General features: G+C 42.9%; 3 protein-coding genes and 1 long non-coding RNA gene across 11 annotated transcripts in view; 2 read left to right on the top strand and 2 right to left on the bottom strand.

The window, feature by feature from the left end:
- Nucleotides 1–85: 85 nt before the first annotated feature.
- Nucleotides 86–8,360, bottom strand: cdk8 (cyclin dependent kinase 8). Its single transcript, XM_023416816.2, has 13 exons — nucleotides 7,923–8,360; nucleotides 6,404–6,479; nucleotides 5,902–6,012; nucleotides 4,930–5,070; nucleotides 4,130–4,187; nucleotides 3,917–4,048; nucleotides 3,663–3,806; nucleotides 2,827–2,896; nucleotides 2,588–2,660; nucleotides 2,277–2,374; nucleotides 2,010–2,088; nucleotides 1,661–1,819; nucleotides 86–1,159 (listed from the first exon to the last, which is right to left on the bottom strand). Exons 1-13 carry the CDS (start codon nucleotides 8,048–8,050, stop codon nucleotides 1,034–1,036), a joined length of 1,395 nt encoding a protein of 464 aa, XP_023272584.1. The 5' UTR covers nucleotides 8,051–8,360; the 3' UTR covers nucleotides 86–1,033.
- Nucleotides 8,361–9,599: 1,239 nt separating this feature from the next.
- Nucleotides 9,600–15,545, top strand: rnf6 (ring finger protein (C3H2C3 type) 6). 2 transcript variants are annotated; one of them, XM_023416994.2, is made up of 4 exons: nucleotides 9,600–9,675; nucleotides 10,798–10,953; nucleotides 11,125–11,289; nucleotides 11,718–15,545. In XM_023416994.2, the coding sequence occupies exons 2-4, from the start codon at nucleotides 10,812–10,814 to the stop codon at nucleotides 13,568–13,570; spliced, it is 2,160 nt and encodes a 719-aa protein (XP_023272762.1). In that variant the 5' UTR covers nucleotides 9,600–9,675; nucleotides 10,798–10,811; the 3' UTR covers nucleotides 13,571–15,545. The 2 variants fall into 2 exon arrangements, with proteins under 2 accessions (XP_023272762.1, XP_023272763.1); XM_023416995.1 differs by having other exon boundaries at nucleotides 9,606–9,675; nucleotides 11,125–11,247.
- A 1,533-nt stretch (nucleotides 15,546–17,078) lies between these two features.
- atp8a2 (ATPase phospholipid transporting 8A2) overlaps nucleotides 17,079–27,236 on the top strand; it is a 50,160-nt gene continuing 40,002 nt past the window's right edge. For 3 of the 7 annotated variants that reach the window (XM_087176780.1, XM_023417055.2, XM_087176781.1), the window contains exons 1-3: nucleotides 17,194–17,271; nucleotides 19,839–19,946; nucleotides 24,601–24,745. In XM_087176780.1, coding sequence (XP_087032906.1) covers nucleotides 17,229–17,271; nucleotides 19,839–19,946; nucleotides 24,601–24,745 — 296 coding nt within the window. In that variant the 5' untranslated portion in view covers nucleotides 17,194–17,228. Of the gene's footprint in view, nucleotides 17,272–19,838; nucleotides 19,947–23,737; nucleotides 23,863–24,567; nucleotides 24,746–27,236 lie in introns of those variants that run through there. The other 4 variants (XM_087176783.1, XM_023417057.2, XM_023417056.2 and 1 more) reach the window with 4 other exon arrangements.
- Nucleotides 17,189–23,550, bottom strand: LOC147818517 (uncharacterized). The gene is made up of 4 exons (XR_015437893.1): nucleotides 23,305–23,550; nucleotides 22,401–22,513; nucleotides 19,086–22,263; nucleotides 17,189–17,276 (listed from the first exon to the last, which is right to left on the bottom strand). It is a non-coding gene; the product is annotated as an uncharacterized LOC147818517 (long non-coding RNA).

The following is a 27,236-nucleotide window of genomic DNA, read 5'->3' as shown; positions in this document are numbered from 1 at the left end:
AAGAGGCACAAAATGTGAACACTTACTTAAATTAGCATCATACATCTGCTCCTTATAGATATGCACACCCAAAATATCAACAATGTCAATGTTTCCACTTTTATTGTCAGGATACTTGCTTCATGTAAAATATTTCAATACAATACAGTACAATGCATGTTCCATCTGCCATCCTCCATGCGATTGGTTGGTTTTGTCATCATGTTGTAAGGCTTGCCCACAGCATACAGCAGCTGATCGCTCAACCAGCACCAGCTGCTTTGCCACTCTTGCCATGAAAACAAAACCATGAAAACTGATTAAATTATAAACTACTAAAATCTTTTTTGTCATCTTTTTTTGTCCTTTCTGAACAAAAACCCTCAACGCCACAGCTGTGGGGGCTCCACATCCTCCCAGCATGCTTCACAGCAGCTCAGTTCAGTCCTCAGCTGAGGCCCTCACAGGGCCACACACACAAAATAAACAGATAGACAGACAGACAGGAGGACAGACAGACAGGAGGACAGACGGACAGGGAATCTGTCAACGCTGGCAGTCACATAGCAGCTTTCAGTCTCATCCGAGTTTCAACAGGAAAAGGGTAACTGGCTGGGGTAGGGCGTAGGTGGAGGTGTGTGTGGAGACAGGTGAAGAAGAAGAAGGGAGGAGATGACAACAGATTAACATGTGTCCCCCTAAACCAAACCATCTTCTCTTGGCTGGTTTGATTACATCTGACTAACAGAGACAGGTAGGATCCAACCATAGCATCCTTTCTCCTCATCCTCCCGCCTTGTGTTTCACCCGTCAGGTTTTGCTCTATAGCGGTATTTCTAATACTGGGGTTATGGTGTGTTATCTTGACGAAGTGAAGATTGTTGTCATTCTGGCCTATGTCTGCTGCAGAGAAGAAGTGTCCTCTGTGGGGCGGGGTCGGGTGGGGTTTGTTGCCTTGGACACCCCCACATCCCTCAGTACATTCGTTCAGGTGGGCACGGTGAGGGCTGTGTATGTATCATATATGTTTGTATGTATGTGTGGGAGGGATGTTTCAGTAGCGGTGGGTCTGGTGGGAGTACTGGGGTGGTTGTTGGGAGGTAGTGGAATATCCCATGCTGCTTTGGGGCAGTGATGTGCTTGGTCCAGGGTTCTGGTAGGCAGCATGTGGATTGGAGCGCTGTGGGGACAAAGAGAACAAGAAGATATTCATTAAATCCTATTGATGTCTTAGGTGCTACAAAAAACTCCCTTTTTAATGTTAGTGACCTCTTCTTTGAGGTTGTGATAGTCATGACAAGTTGACACAGAGAGAAAGACAGGAGCTATATTTTCACCCATCAGTCGAGAAAATTTTATTCAAATATATATATAATGTTGCAAAAAAATTAATCATGGAGTGAATTTGATCCAGTTACTGGCTTGAATGCATACAGAAGGGCAAACATCATGCAGTGTACCATTACAGTGGATGTCAGCTGCCTGATCACAAGGAATAGCTCTCGCCTTAAACACATTATCTACAGAAAAACAATACATCAAGGCAATTCTACCGCGGTATACATTAGTCACATGTCAGCTTTTTTTTTTTAACATAAGTTGCAGTTTACATATCTCCTGCTTTCTGACTGTGATATGTGAATAAATGCACAGAAATCACGGTAATATGAGAGTGACCCACCTGGTAGTCTGAGGTCATAATGAGGCCACCTGAGGTAGTGGTGGGCGGGACAACTCGCACTTTCTTCAGAGGCGGGCCCTGGGCGTGGCTGTTGTCAGGGTTGCCAGTGTGCCCTGCCCCATTCGTGTGGTTGTTTCCCTGTTGCTGCTGCTGGTTTTTCTACAAGCCAAAACATTTTTAATGATTTAATTATTTCACATTGTCAGCTCAGCAACCACACTTTTATCAGCCCTACTGTGTATTTACTACCTCTTTGTGATGTTTCCCAGTAGCCTTCTTCATATAATCATAAAATAAGCTCCCTGTATGACTTTATTTAGAAATTACATGTGGCACATGGATTTCTTACTTTGTCTGCCTTGTCCTCTGGCTCCTCCTCTGTCAGGAACTCTCTCTTGGGATAGGGAATCTGGCAGCCTGCAAACACACTGGAGAAAAAAGGCAAAGAGGCTTGTCAAGTTCAAACATTTATTCCCATGACTCAGACCTAATTGGCTAAGGGACCTATTCAATGCGGTAGATGTCCCAAGGTCATGAGACTCAAGCTAAGGAGCAGCACAAGATAGACAAACTGGATACAGAGTGTATGTATGGGTTTCTGTGTGCTGTAACTCACTCAGATGTGGGAAGGGGCTCCTCCAAAAAGTAAGGGTCCTGCATGGCCTGTTCAGATGTGATTCTACGGATGGGGTCCATTGTCAACAGCTTCTGCAGCTTTAATGAATTGCACACAATGTTATTATTACCATTAATAGAACTGAATTTATCACAACGTACACTTCATTTGTTATGGAGAACCAAACTATAGCTGCATAGTTGTTATGGATTTGCCATCATAATAGTATAATATCCATTTGTTATGCAAAGTACATGTAACAGCTATTATATAATTATATAACTATCTATTACCGAGGTATTTTAACTCACCAAGTGGAATGCTTTGCTGTCTGGTTTGACTTTATGTTTTTCCATGTACTTTATAAGGCTGCAGTTTGTATATCTGTGATAGAGAAGGAGCAAATAACATCAATATGATGACTTCAGTTCAATTTCCCATATAAGAACGTAGTTATAAGAACTATGTAAGAATATGGAGCACTTTGCTTTGCTCTGACTTTTGTTTCAAATTTGAAGAAAACTGGGACAGTGGTGCTCTGCAGACTCACGTGTTCCTTCTAAAGTCTTTCATCAGCGTGGAGTGTTCTGGCATCTTTTTGATGTCCTCCCAGTCTTTATCTGTCAAATGAGGGAAAGTCAGGATTACACCATGTCACACCCTCCCTCCCTTCAAGAACAGATTATTTAGGTTGTACAGTCTGGATTACAATCTTTTTGAGCACAAATGCTCACGAATTCCCCACAACAACCCCTTGTTACAACGACAGCACATTGAGCTTTTGTTTTAATTTGGGATTGTAAAATTTGCCCCAATTCAAAATTAGATTTTGCACCCGGCCAATAAGGCTTGATTTCCTGCAGAATCAGAACAAAATTCATCAAATAGACTGTTGAATCAAACAAGTAGAGCAGCAAAGATGTAGAAGGAAAAAAAGGATCAGAAGCAGCTTAAGTGAAGTGGAAAATATAGACCCAAATGTAGCCCTACAAGTAAAAGTTTCTGTGTTTGTGACTTGGCTTAATCTATTGCGCCAGCGGATGGATTTTCAGATCCCACAGATCATATTACTGCCTAAAGAGAAGGAACAAGAAAAGACCAAGGAAATAATCTGCCTCTCTTAGGAACAAAAATTGCTTATTCTTCCCACAGCACTTTCCACTAAAAAGGGAACACTGTAGCACCATTAATGTACATACATTGTTAGGAAAATCAGAAGTAGTAATTTCCCTTATTAAATTAGGTAATACATTCTTGTTTGAGTGAGGTTAAGTAAATCATTAATAAATCAGTATATTATATTAAAGTAGTAAATATTTAAACTGGAGCGAATTATTTTTTTTTCTGAATATTTTGCTCCAATGTCTGGCAGCAGTGGAGCCTCACCAGCAGGGAAGCCCATGACGTTAAAGATGCGGTCCAGTTGGTCGTGGTGGTAAGGGTTACTGGTCTTGATGTCCTCCTGGCGACAGTGGAAAATGGGCTCAGACGTCAGCAGCTCTGCAAAGATGCAGCCAATCGCCCAGATGTCTGAAAGAAGAGCACACATCAACTTAAGCTGTCAGCGGAGGCATTAGAACTGGCCGCACATGTTAACACATGGGCAGCTCCACAGACAGACTGTGCTGCGCAGTTCTCACCGATGGCTTTGGTGTAGTGCCGAGCCCCCAGCAGTAGTTCAGGTGCTCTGTACCAGAAGGTGACCACAACAGGGTCGAGATCGGCTAAAGGCTTCAGCGGTGAATTGAAGAGACGGGCAAACCCCATGTCCGCTGAAGAATAGACATGTTAGTCAGTAAAAATAACAAACTTCAACAATAAATAACATTTAAAAAAGACAACATTATACATACCAATCTTTACTCTACCCCTCTCCGGCCCTTCCCCCATCACTAGAATGTTAGCTGGTTTCTAGAGGAGACAAGGAGACATGCACAAGTTTGAAAAACCATCTACAATCCAATTTTTTTTTTTCTTAAATCACAGCAAATCTGTTGAGGTTAAATCAGCTTTGTTTGGTTTAGTTGTTGAGCTACAGTCCAGGATGTGGTGTGTAATCAAAACTCTATGTTGCTGCCCTCTAGAGGACACCACATACCAACTGCATCCCACAGGAGAGGTGGTCTACCATTTCCATCTCACCACTGTCAGTCAGTAATGCAAATGGAAAATATTTTGGTTTTGCCATAATGTAGCGGTTAGAAATACATACATTACTGAGACTATTTTTACAGCATTGACAGTATCTTAAACTGTTATTTTAAAGAAACCAATTGCAATACTAGAAACAAAGCCTGTAAAGTTCCTTTAAATGTAAATAACAAAAAAAATTGTAAACTTATTTATTGTAAAAAATCACTCACTAAAGCAACTAGAACATAGAATATTGTGTAACAAGTGCACAAATAATTAGCTGCCTGCTAATCTTGACTTAAACCAAATATTTGCAAAAACATTTAAAACATGTGGTTATGAACCATGACTAGACACACACAGAATGACACAACTCCCATGGCCTCCAACTGATTCTCTTCCCAATAAAAATCCAGTCTTTAATCAACTGTTGCCTTGTTTTCCTCTCTACCTAAATAGTTTCCCTCTCCCCCTCCTCTCCTCCCCCTCCTTTTCCCTCTGCCCTCCCCAATCCTCTTACAAGGTCTCTGTGGAGGACCCAATTGGCGTGGAGGTAATGGATGCCATCCAGGATCTGGTAGAGCAGAGACTTGACCATTCCTCTAGGCAGCTGAAGTGGCTTCTTGTTGGCCTTAGACGCTCTGTGGAACTTTATAATGTGCTATGGAAAGACAAGATAATAATAATTGTGGCGTATGCGCACATGAGAAGTGAAATGCATCATTTTGTGTCCTTTTCTACATCTGTATGGTCAAAAATGTAAGTTTATGCTACAGGCAAGATGAGTAAGGCTGATTTTTGTGGCATGTGTTCCCACATCCTTACGAGGGGAATGTGAGTGCTGCAGTTCTGTGGCAGAAAATGGCATTTTAATTCAGTTCTAATACCCTGCCAGTTGTAACTGCCAACTGTGAAGCATCAGGGGTTTGACTACCAAATTATGAAGACTTTTGGGTGTATGTGTGTGCTCCAATAAGACTTAGAAGCACATAATTAACAACATTTTAAGTGTACTTCCTTATAACTGGTTGATGGTAAATGTGAGGGTACTGTATATGCATCAGCAGGATGAGTTTCTGTTGTGGCTGCTGTTTTTTGCACATAGATGAGCATTTCCCTTTTTTTTTAAACACAGAGGGCATAAATATTATGACCTAATTCTAAACTAAGAGTGTAAACTAAGAGTACTTTGTGTGCATAGGAATCTGGGTAGGAATGTATGTATGTGTGGTCTAAAAATGAATAGTAAAGAAAAATGCATACATGCAAAACATGCAATCCCACTCATATTGGCATATTCAGATGCCAAGGGAGCAGTATGTATATAAGTCATGTCAAGCAGCTTCAGTGAGTGAGTGAGTGAGTGAGTGAGTGAGTGAGTGAGTGAGTGAGTGAGTGAGTGAGTGAGTGAGTGAGTGAGTGAGTGTGTGTGTGTGTGTGTGTGTGTGTGTGTGTGTGTGTGTGTGTTGTGTGTGTGTGTGATGCATTTTACCCAGAGATCATGTTCGGCGTAGTCAAAGAGCAGCCATACTTTACGGTCTGCATGTGACAGGAAAACCTTCTGCAGCGAGATGACATTGGGATGCTTCAGCTCTCGCAGCAGCTGCAATATACAAACCCATTCAGAGAACTGACCACACACTCTCATGGCAGAAATCATGAATGATAACAGCTGATTACTAGTTTCTGCATGTATGTACTCTGCAAAAAGAAGAATGTACCACAGTGAAGACTATACACAATAAGTGGCAATGAGATGTTTATGTTCATGATATTTTGTCTACGTCTATATGTATTACATTCATGTCTAATATCTAATGATGTAGTGTTCTTCGATTCTTTCTAGCTTTTGTATTTTATGTCTGTTGCTGACAAAACAAAAGCTACTTTGTGAAGGAAGGTGATTCAGACATTACATAAACCACCTAGGAATGGAATGAAGGTGTTTAACAGATACCAAACAAAAAGGACAGAGTAAGCCAAGCAGTTCTTACTGCAATCTCTCTGCAGGCTGACATGGAGATGCCAGTGCCTTCAATCTGCTTGAGGGCGTAGTCCTTATCATCCTTCCTACAAAACACAGAGAGAGGCAGAGCAACATCAACACCAGACCAGACTGCAGGCCTCCAGAGAGCAGTCTGCACAGAAACATAAAGGGGGGCACTTGGCAGCTGGCACAGGGACTCTGAGAAGAGGCCGAGTTGCATTACCTCCAGATTTGTGTAATCAAGCTCACCTCTGAGGCTCAAAACAATAGGCCCTGTCTGGCAGCTGGTGAGGGACAAACAGAGCATTGGGACTGGCTCTCACTTGAATGAATCGGTTACAACCCCTCCCTCCCCCTGGCCTAAATCATCTCATAAACCCATGCTTTGTGCCTCCCCAGGCCTCGTCCAACTGCTGCAGCACAAATGAGCTCACAGAGTCTCATAAACAGCAGCCTCCTAAAGTGAACACAAACATCTTTAAACACTTTGGGGCTCTTTTCTGTGGTTCCGGCTGCCAGTACGTCCGGGCTGTGATAATGGGCCTAATACGGGCCTGGTAGCTGAAGCTGCCTTCAGCTCTCCCCAGCTCGGGTCCAGACACAGTTACGGCTGTTACACGGATTGCATAAGAAACAGCAGGAAAGGGAGAAATAAATAAAAGGTTTAGAAATGAAGGTGGGTGGCACTCTGGTGGTCTAAGGGTTTGAGGCACTGACAGCGTCCACCGTTTGCAGCCAAATGGGGAGCTTCACTGTATCTCATTCTCCATCTCAACTGTTGACACTCTCATAAAGACAAACAATACCCAAAGAATACTTTAAAAAAAGGAAATGAAGGTTACATAACAATTAGCATGAAAGCAACATAACCAACAATGAAGGCATGTTGTATTTTTACATATACAACTAAACACTATCTTAGTTTAAAAATCACAATAACTTTGCTTTGTTAGCTTTTACACAATGACAAAAACATCCAGCACTAAATATTCTCTCATATACCAGGCTCCTCTACAATTTATTACTTTTTAAACATTCATGTAAAAGTAGCACCACTCGCCTAAAAAAAAGGGACCACTAGGACCATCAACAAGTGCTGGCACATGCACCTGCTGTATCCTACATTCACCACATCACCTACAATTGTTCTAAGTTTTGCTAAATAAAATAATGCACCCCGTGAAGCAACAACACAGAACACAATAGATGACTCGGAAATGTTCTAACACAGCTTTAACAACATATGCACCCCATTTACAAGAAAGGGGAGCCACAATCCCAATGATAAATGACATGTCAGTGCTTTTATACACGACACAAAGTCTCATCAGCATCCTGACAGTGCAGGCAATTTCAACACACTCTCCCTCACATTGTTATTTCTCTACATAAATCTCTAACAACATGCCTCCTCTGCCAGTGGCCTTGAAGAGGAAAAAAATAAGAAGTAATTAAAATTTATTTGGGAGAGGGAGGGGGCTGGCGCAGGGTTCACTGGCTAGAGGCCTTGTTGGTCATCAACTCACCCATCTTTTCTCTTCGCTTTGTATACATGACCGTAGGTGCCTCGTCCCACTTTGCATCCTTCGTACTCAAACAGGTCCTCGACACGCTCTCTTTCGCCGGTCAGCTTGACTTTAAAATCATAGTCCATTTTCACCACTGTTTGGGCTAAATGTATCCGCTCCTTCCTTTTTTAAAGCGTCGCTTGGGAGGCAACTAGGCTACTCCAACGAGCTCGGTTTGGTTAATTCAGCTAGTTGCCTTCCCCAGCGTGGCCCTTTCTTCCTTCAGCCCAGCTTCCACATCGAGTTTTCGGGTCAAATATAATGTACCGGAGGAGATGTGCGGTGCTCGGAGATACTCCAGGTAGGAAAAGAGCCCGAAATATATTCCTTTCTCTTGTTGCTGCGTTTCTCTCACCCGGTATCTGCTCCAAAGAGACGCACTTCACTCGGTAACGACGGCGTATTGTCGAACGGCACTGTCGCAAAACGTCGTAAAGACAGCCCTGCAGCAGAGAAAGAGCTTCAGAAAATGGGTAGACAGACTACACCACGTGGAAATTCACACTCGCACATTAGAGCTGTTGAATAAGTTTATTTGGTCATTACAAACATTTATCTGTTTTGTGATATTGTAGGATACTTCAGTGCTATAATGCCGGCCCACATAGAATTATCTTGCCTATGTATTTTGTCTATCACCCCAGTATAACAGATAATATCAATTCAGTCGCTTTGAATTAAAGCGAGATGCTTATATTTTGCTCCGTATAAGAGAATAAGCACATTATTCCTAAATGCGTGATACTAATAAGAAATACTCTAGAAAGTACAAATGTATTTCCACTTTTAAAGCACAGAGGCAATTCAAAGTGATTTATGGGGCAAATAAAAACACTGGAACAACAATTACCATCCAATAATTATATGGATGGAAATATAAATTGATTTTAATAAAGTAAAGGGAAATAGGCTAAGATAATTGAATAGAAAGTAAGAATGTTTATAAAGTTTGAGGAGTAAACGTTTAAGGAGTAATACTCACTACATATTATTTTGTCTTAATTTCTTTTTGGTAGTGGCTACACTTTATTATTATATATGGTGGCTATAAACTGTATAATGCAGCCTCACACTGCTCAGCCATCAGATGTGTCTCATATATTGTAATACTTCCCGATATAATGTGTGGCAACTTCTTATAATCTTTTCTTTTCTTTTCAATACTTCATGTTGGAGATCACTTGCAAGGCTGTTTGAGGATTTAGTTTCAGACATGAGCTCATCAGTCTGGATGGTAAAGAGCTCAATTTTATTATTTATGTAAAAGAAAGCTAAGTGCCATGCATTTAAAATGTTTAAGTGTAAAATGAAATCAGTGCTTTTTAATTGTTTACTTACTCAGAAAGGTATTTTAACAATGTCTAAATTGATTAAGAATTTATATAAAGATACATTTGTTGTAGGTGGTCTTCCCCATACTGTATCAGCATCATGTTAAAACTGCAGAACGTAAAAATTTAAATATTTCCCATTGAAATGTTTAAAGTACAATTACACTAAATGGAATGAATAATTACATATTTTTATTGATGTGCATTTCTGAACAACAAACCTTGAGCTATGTTTTGCCGATGTTGTGTTACCTAGGAACTAATGTGGCCAGGGAGGTTGTTTTTTCACGGACGGTGTAATGTAGCACCACTGGTCCCATCTTGGTTTGAGAGAGAAGGGAGAGGAGAGCTAACCGTCCATATTACAGCTGCTTTGTCAGGTACTAAATTGCGTTTAATGTAATTGTCATCTCTTATAAAACTATGCTAGAGGTATGTGTTCAATTCCATGTACAGTATCTGCTTGATAAAACTGTATGTCATATTAATATCTAAGGAGTTATTCTGTCTTGCAGCTCGCTGGCGAGTGAGCTAACCCAGCTAACACTGGTATCGACGGGCTGCTGTTCGCTAACGTTAGCGCTCACTTAGCAACTAAAGCGTTGCGCATTCCAAATGACACTTCGCATCCTTGAAAGGTCCACAACACTGTCTGTTGTGTTAGGGTGGAGACGCCTTTAATCATTGACAGGCATTAATATCTCGATTATCTAATTCTACAATAATGCTGGCAAGATTCTTTGTCTTTCCTTCTTTGCCCTGGGTTTACATGGAGGAGACCTCAGTTTAGTATACCGTGTCCCGCCTCTGTAGGGCAGGGATTGGATGCTTGGCGTGTCCGTCATTAACACTAGGCCGGTGATTGGTGGCTAACCAGGATGACTACGCCAGTTTTGTTGCATTATTCCCCTGCCTTTTACATGGCCTTCCGTAGCTACTGTTATAACTTGGCTAGTATTAGCTCACATGAAGACTACGTTGTTAGTGGGATGTCTCTTGGTTCCTTGCAGTGAATGAATCGAGCATTTGTCCACATGCTAAATAAGGCGAATGTACGGCACCAGTCTACGTGCTAAACGTTAGCAACTTTAGCAAGATTACTGTAGCCATACTCAGTCTCTTGCTGGTGGAGTCTTTCGATAGAAAATGGATGGCGTTGTCTTAACTGTCGTCCTTGGTTAGAGATTAGTCACTGTAAGGCTAAGAACGACTCTAACTTGCATTGCATTTTTGCTCTAATATCAAATACAACCCAGTAAGTACATGATACTACATAACTGTGCAATACGTTTGTTATCCATCTTTCCAAAAGACCATCAAATAGCCATTAGCAGTTTGTTATTGTACAACATATTCTATTGACAAATGACCCTGTCCTCTTGATCTGCAGAAGCTCAGTGTGTGGCTTCAGTTCTTATTTTTTGAATGCTAAATGTAAAGCTGTAGTGGTAGCTTCAGATGACATTCCACCCCTGACTGACACTGTCACTCATGTCTGCCAGCACTTTTCACGGTGATGGACCCTCCTGGTGGGGGAGACGAACGGCGGAGGCAGGCAGAGCGTCTTCGACGGGAGGAGGCATACTATCACTTCATCAATGAATTGAGTGAAGAGGAGTACAGACTAATGAGAGACAGCAACCTGCTGGGCACACCTGGTGAGGAGGATTACATCTTGCTATGATAATGCACTGATTGGGATTGCCAGTGCAGCCTTGCTTCGCATGTATTCTAGGCTATAAATTAGTGTATGAAGTTGTAGAGATACTCCTTTTTGACCCACCGCTGTTGATGGCACATAACATCCTCTATGTCCATACATTTCACAGGGGAGGTGACTGCTGAGGAGCTGCAGCAGCGTCTTGATGGAGCAAAGGAGCGAGTTTCATCTCAGCCCCGTACTGAGCAGCGCTTGCAGACTGCTGATTCTGGAGAACAGCAGAGCAGTAGCGGTGAGGGAGAAGAGAGAGGGGCTGGAGGGAGACGAGGGGCAGGTAGGGAGGAGGGGGAGGGACTTCTATCTATTGGACATACCCAATCTGGCTTTCACTTGTCATGATGCTGTATGGCTTGGGTTAAATCACTACTGATTAATGAAGAAGCCAAAAAACATTCCACAATAGCACAGCATAATGTTTTATGATTAGACTTTCAGAACAGTAAAACAGATGACAAACAAACGCCAGCTTTGGCAAGGTTTAAACAAGGTTGCAACACATTTTTTTCAACTCTGAATTCTGGTAATAAATACAGTGGAAGTGCTGGCTTAGAATAAGGTGTGAAACAGCTTGGCTAAAACATTCAATGTTGTAACTAGAGGAGGAAATTGCAGTGTTTTTATTGGAGTTTTCCTGTACAGGAAAATAGATTTTGGGATGAACACGTGTTAGTTCACAGTCTTAACCTTTTTTTTGTTTTACAGGAGGCACAGAGCCTGGACCAGAAACTTCTAATGGTGACTCATTACTGGAGTGGCTGAACACTTTCAGACGTACTGGTAATGCTACCCGCAGTGGGCAGAGTGGCAACCAGACATGGCGTGCTGTCAGTCGGACCAACCCTAACAGTGGAGAATTCCGCTTTAGTCTAGAGATCAACATCAACCATGATCAGCCAGAGCCGGGGGAGCATAATGACACTGCGGACACTGCAGAGCTGCCAGTTACTGCCCCTAGTACAACTTCACCCTCTATACGCACTGCTTCCTCCTTCTCCAACCCTCGCCCGTCAGCCATGTCAAGGCCAGCTCCGTACCCCTCCCCGCGCCCAGTCCTCAGTAGGAGGATGCAGACACGGCGTACACGCAGCAGCACTACCACTCTTTCTATGAGCCCCCCTGCACTTCCTGCACCAGTGTCCCCCCCAGCTGCTGCTCAGAGGAGAGGTGCCACTTTGCACTCTTTAGCACCGCCTCCCACTGTTCCCAACCCTCCTATTGATCAAACTACACCTTCGCAACATCAAGCCCTCAGTGCAGAAATAGAGCAGGGGCATGATGATATGTCTGCTCCTATAGACTGTCCCCGTGTATCACCCCAATCTGGGGCTCAGGCCCCAGCAGTGGGACACGAATCCCGTGGCAGCAGGACTCGATCGCGTGGTCGTGCACGCAGGGCTGCAGCAGGGGGAGGGATTTCATCCCGGTTGTCTAGGCGAAGCCGTTCCCCTTTGCATAGAATATCTGCTGTTAGTACCACTCCATCATCCAGCAGTGGTGTCAGTGGCTCTAGCATCCACACTGTTGAGCCAGGCAGTGGCACAAGCTCTGTTTCCATGGAGACAGGGGAGGCTGTGGCAGAACCTGCAGCTCTTACAGAGCCAGCTGTAGAGACTGGAGAACGTGAGAGTGAATCACATGTAATAGGAGCAGGAAGTTCATCGGTGCGACGGCACCCAACTATCATGTTGGACCTGCAGGTGAGAAGGATTCGACCTGGTGAAAACCGTGATCGGGACAGCATCGCCAGCAGAACACGATCGCGTGCACGGGTTGCTGAGAATACTGTCACATTTGAAAGTGATAGTGGTGGATTTAGACGCACCATCTCCCGCTCTGAGCGAGCTGGGATCCGCACCTATGTGAGCACTATCCGGATTCCATTGAGGCGCATCAGTGAGACAGGCCTGGGGGAACCCAACTCCACTGCGCTGCGTTCCATATTGCGACAGATTATGACTGGATTTGGGGAGCTGAGCTCCCTAATGGAGACAGAGGCTGATTCTGAAACTGTTGCACCTAGCCATACAGATGCTATTGGCACAAATAGTAACACTAGCCCAGCCAGTCGTCTGCATACAAATGAGAGTGCAGTTGGCCAGGTTGGCATAGGTGGGGTAGATCAGGAGAGGGTAGGGCTGGTGGGAAGTGAGGATGACCAGGGTGGGCAGGCCAGACTCGGAGGAGGGGTAGTGAGCACCACAGAGGGACGGGCCACCAGCAGAGACACCAACAACCTGGTAGAAAATGGAACTCTACCCATTCTGCGGCTGGCACATTTCTTTTTGCTCAACGATGAAGAGGATGACGAACACCCTAGGGGCCTGACCAAAGAGCAGATTGACAATCTATCCACACGCACGTATGGTCAGGCCAGCCTGGAGGGGGAGATGGGTCGTGCATGCAGTGTCTGCATCAATGAGTACGCCCAGGGCAACAAGCTGCGGCGTCTGCCCTGCTCTCATGAATTCCACATCCACTGCATTGACCGCTGGCTCTCTGAAAACAACACCTGCCCCATCTGCAGGCAGCCCATACTAGCAGTGCATCATGACTGACCTGTTAACTCACAAACACAACTGTCATGTTCCTGGCTGGCTGAACTGAGCAGACCCAAAGTGGGCTTTGCATGTACATAGCGCTTTCATGGTTTAATTTCTTTGAAAATATCCATTGTGTTGAAGTTGAAGAAGGTTGAACCAAAAGTGCGAAAAAAAAAGAGACTATAAATGCAGAGAATTAACAAAACTTTATTTTTTTAGACTCCTTGTTTTCAGCAACTTATTGTTTTTTCTTCTTCCTGTGACCTGTTTTGCTGGTCTCTGTCACAAAGCTTCAGAGGCCCATGTCGATGGATGGCATTAATGCTTAAGGAGCTCCTGTAGCCGCTGCTGACTAGTCTCACTTTAACTCTTTAATGTCTGATACATGTGACGGCTCTTTGTCACAACTGGACTACACAAATCACTTCTAGACTTGATTTATTCAGTATAAGCTGTAAATAACTCACCAGTGCTTGTATTTAAAGGTTTTAAAGCCAGACGCTCCTCACATGCCATCTGTTTAGAATGGAAACAGGAAACCTTGTTTTTTTTTTTTTTTAAACATTAACCATTTTAAAGCTTCAACATTCATTTTAAAGTGTCCCTTTACAGTTGGTTAAGAAATGTATGATTTATTGGGATGTGTATGAGCAATGTATTTAATTTTGAAATAAGTTTTATTCTGTACATCTGGTAATATTTGTTTAAGTGCTCTCCATACATCCGTCCCATATAATTCCAGTACAGAATTCATCCATAAAAGCAACCTGCTAAAATAGGCCACTTTAAAATCATTAACAAGACCCATATGAGCAGCACAGTTCAATTGAATGGTAAAAGGCATGTGATAATCAGGAATTCAAAGTTGTAATTTAGTATGAGTTGTGCAATACAGAGAGAAAAGACAGTATTGTTTGTTTTGCTGTTCATTGTTGTTTACATTGTAATGCCTGATTATCATCCCCACTTAACAAAGTCATGTAAACCCTGAAATCAATGTTTCTTAGTTCCTGTTGCTTATTTGGATCCATACCTGACAAACACCCTGGGACCTGTGTCATGAAATTTGCACTGAGTAGTTAGCCTAATACATCTGCTGAGCAAAAACCTGGAATGTTGATTTAAATGATTAAAAAATAGAATTTCTAGAGATTTTTCAGTTTTCCAGCTAACTCAGAAATCTTTCTTCATGAGATAGGGACTGGAAAATTGTTGATGTTTGGAGCATCTGCTGCAGCTCTGGCTCCAAAACTACTGTACATTTACTGCTAATGAGAGTCTGTTAACAACACATCTCTTCCTAATTGGGACTATCATAGTGCAATGGTTGCAGTCTATGTCAGTTCCACTACAACATCTGAATAAGGCAGTGTTAATATGATATTCCTGTATGCTGTTAATGGTTTATTTTTCCGTTACATTCAGATATCGGCATTCTAGTGTAGCACAGGTGGATTATTTAGCAGAACCACCTAGTCAGTGTGTTCCCACCAGGGTCACTTTGTACATCAACAATAACAGTACACAGGAGTTACTACATCTCTGCAGTTAACATGTCACTAACAAAACTGCAAGAATGATGCAGTATAGTATGTGAGAATGTGAGAGTGGGTTAAGTGTGTGTGTGTGTGTGTGTGTGTTTGTGTGCGTGTTTGTGTGTGGGTTGGTTAATTGTGTGCGTGGGTGTGGATGCTGAAGGAAAGGTCCAGTGTCCCAATAAACCTGGTTCTCAGAAGGCTTCTGTTCAGTGAATGTCCACCATGGAGGCTTGGAGAGGATCGTGGCTGCTCAGTGCAGAAGTGAATATTTATTCTGTTCCTATTTAATAAGATGGAAATCAACTTTTGAAATATGAATATGTATTATGTTACAATGTGTGAGAGTAAATAAAACAGTTATGATGAATATGTTACTATGTAATAAATGAAGACATGGGTTTTCTTCTCTGCTCCTTAACAATGGAATAAAATGCAGCTTTGTTATGCCCGGAGATCTAGTGTATACAGGTTTTTGTGTGGGCGCGCCAAAGACGTGTGAAGAGAAAGTTGTGTGAAGTTTTGAGGGACAGATGTCAACGGCTTACAAGATCTCTGTACGTGGCCATAATCGGACGAAAATATGTGTGAAAAAAAATCAGTTGAGCGAATACAGAGAGGAGAAGTGGAGTGTCCTGCAGAGTTGATTTTTTATAAGTTTATGTTAAGTTTTGGTAGCTTTATTTTGTTGTGACACTGGGTGCCATTGGGGTGAGTGTTTAACACTGAATGTAAATGTTAATCTCAGTAGTCATACATATCTCTGTTTTCTACAAAAGAAAATTTTACTTTATAAGCATAAAAACACACCTTTGCTAATTTTATACTCAGGTTTAGGTGACTGCTATGTCACATGCTCTGGTATGACCAGTAGTTCGTAGTTGCTAAAATGTTAGCTAGTATTAGCAAACACCGGGGCTCATCATCCGATGCGCGCTCCCGTGACTCAACTGAGCGGCGCATCAGACTTGTAAAGCCAGAAAGGATAGCACAAAGCAGCCCTTCAAAATAAAGGTTTACAAGTCATTTCTTAAACCCGTGATTTGCACTCTTTTACTTATTTAATGTAACGCTACAATTAACAGTTATTTTTATCGTTAGTTAATATTCTGCTTATTTTCTCATTTGATCGATTCGTTATTTAATCTGTAAAATCCCCTTATCCATTTCCTAAAGCACAAGTTGACATCATCATGTTATGTACCATGAATAGTCCATACCTAAAAAATATTCAATTTACTCCATTAAAGCAAAATCAACCAATTATTTGGCTGGAATTAGGAATTGTGTTGGTATGATCAAATAATAGCCAATTATATCTCTGTTATTCCACTAATTGATTGATCAATTAATTGTTTCGGCTCTAGTTTAATGCAACTAACAAAACAGAAGTGTCTCATAAGGTACACATCAGAAGTGAATATATTATTAAACTATTTATAGAGTTGTATAATGAACGTGATATCCTACAAATAGAGATACAGTATGTGTTGATCATAAGGACATCATTCAAAAATGTAGATCTATTTCTGTCAGATAAAACTAATTAGCCCATTTGTGAAAATAATATAGTGATACAAATGAAGTTCAGATATTTGTGTAAGTCTTCAGATCTATGGTGATGTGGCCTGTTTCCTATAGCATTTTCTTCTTTTTTGGACTGCTGATTTTTGAATGTTAAATGTTAAAAAACTGTGGCACCTAGGAAAGGTTCTATTAATTATGGTGTAGGATGTTATCATAACTGACAGACATTAAGATATACCTAATACTATTTACAGTTAAGATAATTAAACTGGGAAACGGATCTTGACGGGTAAAATTGTATATGAATTAATTACATTGGAAATTGATCAGATTCCCCTTGTCTTTATTCTAGCGTACCTTATTATGAAAGCAGTGACCGGAAGTAGCTTATTTTTTACTGCGTGTCACTTGACGCTGGCTGAAGCCGTCCTCTACAACATCACCTCCGCGGTCCAGCCGAGAAATCATGATCCGTGAGCAGCAGCAGCAGCAGGAACGGCCGCAGCCCGGGCCCGGAGCAGCATTTCACTGCTCTGCCGGTGAGCCATGAGCATGCCACCGCTCCGGCTTCGTCGCCCCAGCCTCACCGACACTCGTTCACCACCAGCAAGATGTATTTCAACCGGAGAGCCAAGAAGATACACAGCGAGGGAGGTAAGCTTGGAAAAAAAAAACAAACACCATTTTAAATCTTTTCTCAACCTGGGTTCCGCCCGCCGCTTAATTCGTGACCTGTTAATGTAAAGTCGTGTTTATGTCATTGTTGAAATAGGCCTTACTGGGGATATAGCGGCCTATATAGCTATAATCATGCGTATTTTAGTATGTGCTTGGAATAATAACTCGAATCGGTGTTGTCCGGGACTGCGGCATGCATGTGGGGTGACTTGGTGTACCGGTATTTATCTTCAAGTCTCACTCATTTTTTTTTGGCACTGTTTGGGGATGCAAGGGCAAGCAGACTGCAGGTGCCTGCTTCAGGTAGCACACTCTGCCCTTTGAATAACCAGGTATTTTTTTTAAATATATCGATTATCTTGATATATAGGGATCCGTGCTGTGCCTTAACACCACGATAGAAAAGATAACAACATATTTATTCTTGATAAGATAAATGTGAATGCGTTGTATGACCTTATCACTATGTATGGAATGTACTCAATTCACCATGGCTTCATTATGGTATTATATAATTTTGTTGCAACAGCCTCTTGTAGCCCATCTTTACCTCCTGAGTCGCATCATATGGGATATTTTGTTATGGATTGACTTGCCTAAATACGAATATTTATTAGCCTAATGTCTCTTTATGTTAGTTGATATCTATATTAGTAAGTAATTTTCGTTATTTTGCTGTTCAAACGTCCAACCCAAGCTCCTATAGATCAGTCCTAGAACAGCCTATTACCTCGCCGACTTAAAAACCACGTGACCGTCTAAAGAGCGCTCCATACTTTGAGCCGCCCGGAACTGAGTCTCACCTCACCTGAAGGCCCTCCACATCCAGAGCCTGGGGAAGGTATGATTCAGGTTGTTGTGTACATGGCCTGTGTTTGTTGCTATATCAACCATGCTGACAAACTGTATGGTGTTGACTGCAGTTCCACTTTATTGGCAGCAAATACCTCATCTTGTCCTCAGCGTTGGAAAGAGGATGGACGTTTGACCAACTGACTGCATTGGATGATTTCACAAATGGCAAACAGACATCAGATTAGATTGTCCTGGAAGAGATGTGGCCGGCTCATTCAGTGGCTTTTAATAGTGACTGGCACATACTGTCGGACTGCATTGCTGTTGTGTGTGTGTGTGTGGTGTGTGTGGTGTGTGTGTGTGTGCGTGTGCGTGTGTGTGCGTGTGTGTGGCTGCATGCCTCTTGCAGCTTCCAGAAATAGAAAGCAGGGCAAACTGTGAGCAGAGATGAGCGCCCACTAGGTCATGTTGTCTTCAGGCCAGAGGTTCCCACATATTTATTTGTTGAGGATAAACAACTGGATCTTTTGACACTGAGGCGGCACATTTTTGTCATAAGAAAGATCAAAGGTTAAAAGCTTTTAGCCCCAATGTCAAAAGGTAGAAGGATACCTCTTTTGATAGTATAGTGCAAAGAGTATATCATTTTCACTTCATATTTGTTTAGATAGAATATAAGAGGGCCTTACAATGAATCACAGCGCTGTTGTCAGTTGTTTGTTTTACATGTCTGTTATGTGATATTGACCTAGTCATGTGGCAAAACTTCAATTATGAGATTCACTAGTTTTCTTCTTATTGATATTAAAGCAGTTAATGTGAGACTTTCAGTAACATTAATGGATCTCTTTTTGGTTTCATGGAGTCTACAAGTTGTATCACAGTGTTTTCCCACTACCATATTTAAAGCACAGAATGGAGCATCAGTCGGTATGTACATGTGCTCCCTCCTGGAATCTCAACATTGCCTTTACTGTAATCTCTTGGAGCCTGACCTCTTGGTTCTTTGCTCCAATTAGCGAGCTGCAACATCCCTGGTGATGACGTCTGCAGCTACCAATCTGTCACATTTACTCACACTCTCTCAAACACATTCACCCACAGAGGAATCATTTTATTTGTTTGCATTTATGACCATAAATAGTGAGTGCTACGAACTCTGACCATGTGTCTAAGAGCATCTCTTACACATAAGTACAAACACACACATAGATACTTTGCAAATTGGTTGTTTCAGAATTATGTAACAATAGAAAGAAAAACAAACTGTCTCACAGTTTCTGCAAATTGTCTTGGATAGCCTACATGATCTGTATTTAAATGTAAGGAGACATCTTGTCACAGTGTTGGTGGGTTGAGTTTATGTGAGTCATGCAGCTCAGCCAACTGTCAACTATACGTCTGTTTTGCAAGATAGTGACTGGTCGTCATGGCTGCCAAGCTACTGAAGATCCCATTTGGGAGATAGAGGCCTAATAAATTACAGCAATACAGATGTATTTACATGAGTTGGACACAGGGGGGCGTTCCTGGGCAAGCTACAAACATTTTGGTCAGGTCCATTTCAATGTGTAACCATCAGATCTTTCATATGCAGGCCTATATCTTATCTTGCAGTGACGGGCACATACAAACACATTTACAGTGCACTCACTGACATATAGATGTGTTGTGTGCGGTACGTGTATATTGACTTGCTGTCCTGTGTGTGTTGTTTTCTCCTGCCGCGGCCTCTCTGGCACCTACAGAACAGTTAGTGTTGACCCCCATTAGGCAGGAGGCTTCTGAACTGCAGGACCCAGGCCAGGGCGCCGGCGCTACCATGCGCACCCGCCTCACAGACAGGTTTGACAAAAGTGAGTTTGCTCGAATTAGACTGGATGACGCCCAATTTGTGTCCCGAGTTCCAAGGTGCATGTGACCATGCCATGCGCAACGGCTAGGAGCAGCTGTCTCCCAACCCCCGGCCCTCAAGAGCTACAATGTCTAGTTACTGAATGTCTCTGGTTCTGGTCTGAAAAGGTTAAGACACACTGTTACTACTGTGGACCCTGAAGAATCTGTAGCTCCTTGGGGCCTGGAGTGATGAATGCTTAACAGGAATTAACCCTCTCACTGCATGTGCTTGTAGATAGTGGGGTGACCACTCATGTCAGACCATGCTGATGCAGGCAGATCGATATGCACTGGAGTCTTTATGCAAAACATTCAATATGAACACGTATGCATGCTGTAGAACACAACACATGGCATGGCTGAATAGACATGTACATGAACACTGCTGCATGCATGTATGACACATACACACTGTGAGCTGGGTTTAGAGAGGGGGGCAGGGGAGCAGCTGCATGTTGGGGCCTTGCATGTTTTTTTGCCATTAAAAGATGTATGTTCACCTGTGTGTATGTGTGTGTGAGAGAGTGTCCATACTGCACTGTCAATGTGTTTGTGTATGTATATGTGCATATGCATACATTAGTGTAATGTGTGTTTGTGTGCGTGTTGCAATATCACCTGTAGGATTACCAGGTTATGGATTAGAAGCAGGTAAAGTTGCAGAGCAGACACAGAGGGGATTATCAGGCTCTCTCACTTGGCTCGTAAGAGGCTTTTCTCGCCTTACTTCCTACTCTGTTATGGTGGTAAATGGACCCACTGCGGATAGTTGGGACCGGGTCAACCAGGACCTGCAAATAGGGCCTGCAGATCACCTCAGAGACCAGGACAACCATGGGACGTAGGGGTAACCCAGGCGGACGACGCTCTGTTGGTAATGCTCTCCTGACCACACAGCCGGATTAGGGGCTGGACAGAGGCGTATCGGGGGAAGATGTTTCATGTTCGTTAATTGAAGTTCTTGAAATAAGTGAGATGGTTGCGGTTTAGTGTTTACCTCAAGAACACTTTGATAGGGTCTGTGGCTGTTAGAGGATAAAAACCTGAGACCTTGCTATTAAGTGGCAATGACACCAAAAACTTGAAATATGCATATTCTGATTTGCCATGTATATTCAGCTGCCCAAGTGCAATTGCATCGAAAATGTTTTGACAGATCATGTAAATACACAAAACAGCCAGTTTATCTGTCCTCAATGTGGCTTGTGGGAATGGGAGTGCTTCATCAGCTGGGGTAATTGCAGCTATTCTACTATAACTGATGTTATGATTAGTAGCTATTTCCTTTCTGGCTCATTTCATCTCTTGGCTGCGCGTTCGGAGGATAGTGCATTTCTGTTCGATTGGATTAATGACTGGTTTAAATGTGTGAGCATCACAAAAGCTACGCGTGTGCCATTTAAAACACAATTCTGGCAGTCACGTTATTGACTCAGCCGCTGGGGGAGACGCTGTGATAATGGTTGATATTTGAGTTGTTTCTTGAGCGGAGGCATGGGGCACAGCACCGAAGGCAGGCTGTGTGGTGAAATATGCTCTGCCATGCTGGAAAATGTAGATGAATTATACAGCCTGTCTCAATTCATTATTTAGTAGCCCAGCCTGCTTTTTAACCGTGAAAATTTGGCACCAGGCCAGGGCACCTTGGGTTCAGCCCAAAACACAAAGTTCATGCTCCACTCTAAGATAATATAAAGCCTGTGGTGATTATCATCTTCTTCAAATTACATGTTTGATGGATTTAATTGTTTGCATTTTCAGTCTAGATTGCCCTTGTTATGCTTACAGCTTGTTTTATCTACCCACTGTGCAAAATGCATTTGGTTTAATAGGCTTCTTATAACTCCGTAGGTATTCACCGTAGAAAGATACTAGAAGAGCCATTAGGCTTCTCTATAATGGATGAAAGTTGCATGGTAATGTTTATTAAAAAAAGTGTGATGTTAAGCCTCAGCAACCAAATGGGTGGCTGGTAGTATCAGGGTATGAGATCAGGGTGTGTGTTAAGAGAGGATCAGTCTAGTCTTACCTCCTTTGGCAGCAGGTTATCAGACCCATGGTACCTGTTCGGCTTGCCTGGGTGCTTCAGGTGTAATTGACCTGGCTGTGCTCTGCTGGGGTTTGCTGCTGACTCATCAGTGGCACATCAGTAATGAGTTACGGAGGTGACTGTGCCTCTACTCCATCAGAGATGAGTAACAGAGGCATTGATCTCCTCAGAGATGAATCAGAGTCGAAGTGTGCTGCTGAGAAAGCCGTTATTGATCTGCTTGGACTCTACGAGGGTTAAAAAGTGGAAGGGGGGGGGGGTCACAGAAATGAACAGCAAAGAAAAAGATAACACATGATGAAAAAAGAAATGTATATAAGGAAAGAAAGATGACATTATAGTTAGAGTGCATTGAGCTTACTACCTTTAACCTTGTATCATCCTTAATCATTTCCTTACACTTGCTATCTTGATTGACCTCAGTGCCATTTGCGGTGTGAAGTGACTTGAAGTGAAGTGAGGTCCAGAGGTAATAGCCTGGTGAGAGATATAGAGATGAGAGATAGGGTACTCATTATCATTTTGCTTGGATAGACTTTGCCCTTTGCTCTCTGCCTTGCGCAGACATGTTGTGGTCTGGTGTGGAATAGCACTACACCAAGGTTGGAGTTAGGTTTTTAAACAGTGTTTAAGCTCTCAAAATCTAGAGCAGGTTTCTTTTGCAGAGGAAGATGTATGGCAGTGATGTATGTTATAATAAAAAAAAATTGAAAGCCTGTCTTTAATAAATGAGACAAAACAATGAAATAATCGTGGCTGTTTTCTATAAACACACGCCACTTCATGTCTCTTTCACTGGAGTGGAAATCTGATGTGCCAGTAGTGATGATAGCACTTTCAGTCTGACTGGTTTATGTCTGGCCATTTTACAATTCCTCGTCTTCTTAAGAACAAGAAGGATAAGTGGCACATAACAACATTAACCTAATTGATGGATGAGGGGAGAGAATGACTCCTCTATTGTAGGATCGTAGTTCTGCAGAAATAGAGTTTCAGAAATTCAATCTGCTAAACCCTGCCTGTGCTTATTGTTTTCCAAATTATTTATGCGGTTATTCGGTTGTTGTTTTCACTTTAAGATTCACAGAACAACACACACAATGCACTGATCCCAAGAAATACCACAGTTCCATACAAGTAAGAATTAGATTCATATAATAATCTCAAGTGATGCAGAAGGGCTCACTGTGAATTAACAACTGCATAGAAGGCATTGTGGAAAAGTATAAGCGTATCATCAGACTGTCAGGATATTTGGAGTAGCTTACCTGTGGCTTACGAGATAAATGCATTCTAGATATGATTGCATTTTGCTTTACTGGAGATGCAGAATGGCGCGATCTGCAAACCAACAGGAAAGATGCGGAGAACAGAAACCTCTTGTAAGTGGACACTGCGCTGTTGCACAGGCAATCGCTGTGAGAGTGGCAGCAACATGAAATGATCTCCTGATACATGGCTTCTGCCTCAGGGATGTCATTTGACCCATGTGTGCCTAACCACAGGACCTTAAGACGATATCAGGCTTCTGGCCCTTTAAAAGCGGAGTCCCGGCTTTGCCCCTCCGCAGCACCGAAGGAGCTCCATATGGCTTCCTCTCGTTGTCTGAGTTGGCAGCGCTGTGCAGCTCAGCATCAAATGTGAGCGGGGGAGATCGACCAAACCGCGCCGAATACAGGCTTTCCTGGGGCGGCAGGTGGCCAGATGACACGGCTTCGGAGCTCGGCGGGCCAGTATCTTTCACTAGGGCCGGGAGGTTCTTCTTCAGCAAGACCGAAGGAGGAGAGAGGAGGCACGGCAGTGTTGCTGCATCTGTCCTCGCCCAGGTTCGCCGTTGTTGTACCAGCTGAGTAAACTGTAGCGTCCAGACCTGTTTGCATTGCTCTCACTTCCCCACAATGTCCCTGCAGAACCATGCGTACTCTGCTGTTATTATAGGCGCACTCGAGGATGAATAATGTCCCAGTCCCGGAGCTCATGCGGGGGTGAATGAGCGGAGATCACGACGCTTTAAAATGGTTGGAGATGACAAAGCCAGGCGGGCGGGAGGGCGGGCGGATAGGCAGGGAGTCTGCAGGATAAGGAGCGTGTTGCATCCTCCTCTGTCACTTTTTTGTGGGATAATTTGTGCCTGTAGCTTGATGACAGCTGCGATGTGCGTCGGGTCTTCTCTGTGTTCTATATGGACAAGTTGACGTGCAGATATAACAGACAACCCCGGTGTGTTTGTTCGCCATTGTGCATCCCTCAGCACATCCATTATACGCGGGGGGTCCCGTGGGCGTCGCAAAACGCGCTTGTGTGCATCGACGGTACCTGCATAATAATACAGAAAGACAAGGGGGGCTGTTTATAACGGGAAACGTCACTGTATCGCCGGCTTCAGCATACAACAGCATATACAGTAGCCTCTAGTACTAATTGGTCGCCTTCGCTTTTGAACTGTAAAGCACGTCTCCCGTCTATGTCTCTGTCTCTCTCCCTCCCTCCCTCCCTCTCTGTCTCTCTGTCTCTCACTCGCACTCACTCAGCCTCACCTCTCTCCCATCAATCCAACGGTGCAGGACCTGCTTGCTCGTCCGCCGGTTACCGCAAGGCAGATGATGAGATGTCCGGGACCACTTCCCAGGCGGATCCCGTAGACGCCACGGCGCGCACGGTGCTGCTCAACCGGCCACAGAATACCAAGTTCTGCGACAACCATGTCAGGTAGGTGTCAAGTTGGTCTCTTATTAACTGAACCTTTTTGCTGTGATGCATGTCATGTGACTTCATTTGCACTTGGGTGTGCGCTGAAAGCAAAAAATAATAGCCTATGTGATGAGCTGTCAGCAGAGCATGTTGAACATTTGATGTTTTAATTGTTTCCCGGAAAGGTTTTAGTCGGTGCTTAACAAACAACAGCAAAATATCCATGTCACCGGACTTATGAAACCCCTGGTCGTGCTTACTACGAAGGTTGATACACTTATCATTACTATTCTTGGTGTCATACAAATTACTTTTTCTCAGAGAGGCTTTAAACCCATGTCACCAGGTTGAAGGTCATTACACCCTGTTCGCATGTTTTTCATAACACGTGCTACAAGTAGACTTTGGACCACTGAGGTTATGTTTATTTTTTCTTTTTAAACAGTTCCCTTTGCTTTCAGTTTTACCTTAAATCACAATAATATAAAGAATGTTGTTGAATGTTCTATAATTACTACAGCCTTACAGGAGAAACTCTATCAACAAGGCAGTTTAATAAATCACCTATTAAGCTATTATTTGCAGCTCTTCAGCATTCCCAAAGGGTGAGGCTGCCGTGTGCCTGAAGCCCAGTTGAAAATCACTGTTGGAAAAAGTGCTCGGCTTATCAACTCAACATCACTGTGTTGCTTAATCAGTACATCCTCATGTATATTTAAAGCTGTCAATACAAGTCATCTAACTACGCTTACATGTGTTTACATAAATTACAGAAAGTGACGTTTGGTCAAAGGTGTAGTCCGTGTTTGTGTTGATTGACAAACTGTGAGGGAGGCATTGTAGAATGAGTAGCCGTGGATTTCACAGGAGATAAAAGCTTTGTGATCTGATTTCTCAGGACTCTCGGTCAAGTGGTTAGATGTGTGATTATTCTTAGTCATGACCTTCTGTGGCATGAGCAAGAAGAAGTGGACCACAAATCTGGGACCACACTCCGTAAGACTATAATCATTTCACACGGTGTGTGCTGGTGTCTCTCGGTGCCCCCCCCCCTGTAATGCGACACTAAACATTTGAGGGAAATTCCTGCTTGTATGTAGTTATATGGGCTTGACTGTGATCATAAATAGTAAGTCATATTTTTGATCAGTCAGATGCCAATGTAATTTCACCCCTGTATAAAACTGTTGCTGGCGCTGTACGGAGCACTTGGTTCATGTTCATGAGAGTGGAAGGCGGGTTGTTGGTCAGTTGACATGCAGCGGTCCGTTATTGTCAGGAGATTCAATTTCACTTTTAAAAGAGCCTATTTCAGGTTTACAAATAAGATTAAAGCGGGTACTTCCTGGCTCATCTGATTGGATCACGTGTAGTGTCCTGCCCACGCTGCATGTTGATTGGAGAGTCAGGGAGCATTTGGCTCTGGAGGTGTGCCCTTTGATGTCCCTGCTTTCCTGTAACTCTGTAGTTTGTGTTTGAAAGGTTCGATAGCCTTATTGATTTTCCCGAGATTAAAGCCTTGTAGCTTTTATCTGTATACTCAACCCACCTCCTGTCCATTCCTTATGTCCTTGACTTCCATATTTCATTGTATGCAGTTGTTTTTAAACAACATGAGCATTAGTGCTGCTCTCCTGCGCACAAATGCAGCAAAGTATCTTGCTCATTGTTATTTTTTAACAAACATTTGCATTTCCAGGAAATCAACCTGCCTGTGTTGTTTCACTTAGAGGGAAAACTCCTCTCTGACTTCAGCCCAGTGTTTTCTTTTGACCTTAAGTGTACGAAGAACACTGACCTTTTTTTTTTTAATAAAAACACGACAAAGCCACACAGCAGCAGGAGAGCATCACCCCTGCTGCTAACAGCTGTTAACACTGCCAGCAAGTTGAACATCTATAGTATGAAAAATAACACAGCCAGATGTTTTAGACTTGTTTTTTTTCCTGTTCCCGTCAAAACATGTATGTTTGTCATTGTGCGTCTGCGGAGTTTAGTATCACTTGTTTTTGATTAGATTAAGGCAACTTTATCTGTAGGATCATAGGTGTAGTATCACTAACTCTGAGGCAGAGCATCAGGGTCAGGATACTGTGTGTGTGTGTGTGACAGACTCACAGCTGTTGATGTGCTGGTTTGTGTGTAATGTCCTGCTCTTTGTAGTTTTGTGACTGTGTGAGCGAGGCAGACGGAAAAAGTGGGTACGGGTTCATCTCCTAGGAGATTCTCAACTGTGATGGAAGTGTGTGTTTCACCATTCACTGCATGCACATGGTGCACTCACACACAAACAAACACACAAAGACACACGCACTTTCCATTAAACAAAAGCCATTGCAGAAGCTCTTACTTTTCACTCAAGCCACACAGGAAAAAAACAGGCTGGCCTTGACTTGAAAGTTGACATTTTTATTTTTAGCCTCTCTAAAAGCTCTTACGGTAGCTCCTGGCTATAACAAGGCTAATCAATACAGTTGTCTGATCAATAAAGTTGATTGGCAGATAGGTC

Source organism: Seriola lalandi, unplaced genomic scaffold (genome assembly GCF_002814215.2).
Source record: "Seriola lalandi dorsalis isolate HSWRI2012SDOR001 ecotype SW California unplaced genomic scaffold, Sedor1 jcf7180002054570, whole genome shotgun sequence".
Classification (NCBI taxonomy): domain Eukaryota; kingdom Metazoa; phylum Chordata; class Actinopteri; order Carangiformes; family Carangidae; genus Seriola; species Seriola lalandi.
This window is presented reverse-complemented; position numbering and strand designations above follow the sequence as displayed.

Bases quoted from the DNA above. Each gene is read 5' to 3' on its own strand.
- rnf6 (XM_023416994.2), top strand. From the start codon at position 10,812: ATGGACCCTCCTGGTGGGGGAGACGAACGGCGGAGGCAGGCAGAGCGT. The intron at 10,954-11,124 runs GTGAGGAGGATT...TACATTTCACAG, and splicing joins CAACCTGCTGGGCACACCTG to GGGAGGTGACTGCTGAGGAG. The intron at 11,290-11,717 runs GTAGGGAGGAGG...TTTGTTTTACAG, and splicing joins TGGAGGGAGACGAGGGGCAG to GAGGCACAGAGCCTGGACCA.
- cdk8 (XM_023416816.2), bottom strand. From the start codon at position 8,050: ATGGACTATGATTTTAAAGTCAAGCTGACCGGCGAAAGAGAGCGTGTC. The intron at 3,807-3,916 runs GTGAGAACTGCG...CTCTTCTTTCAG, and splicing joins GCACTACACCAAAGCCATCG to ACATCTGGGCGATTGGCTGC. The intron at 2,375-2,587 runs GTGAGTTAAAAT...AATTCATTAAAG, and splicing joins ACAGCAAAGCATTCCACTTG to CTGCAGAAGCTGTTGACAAT.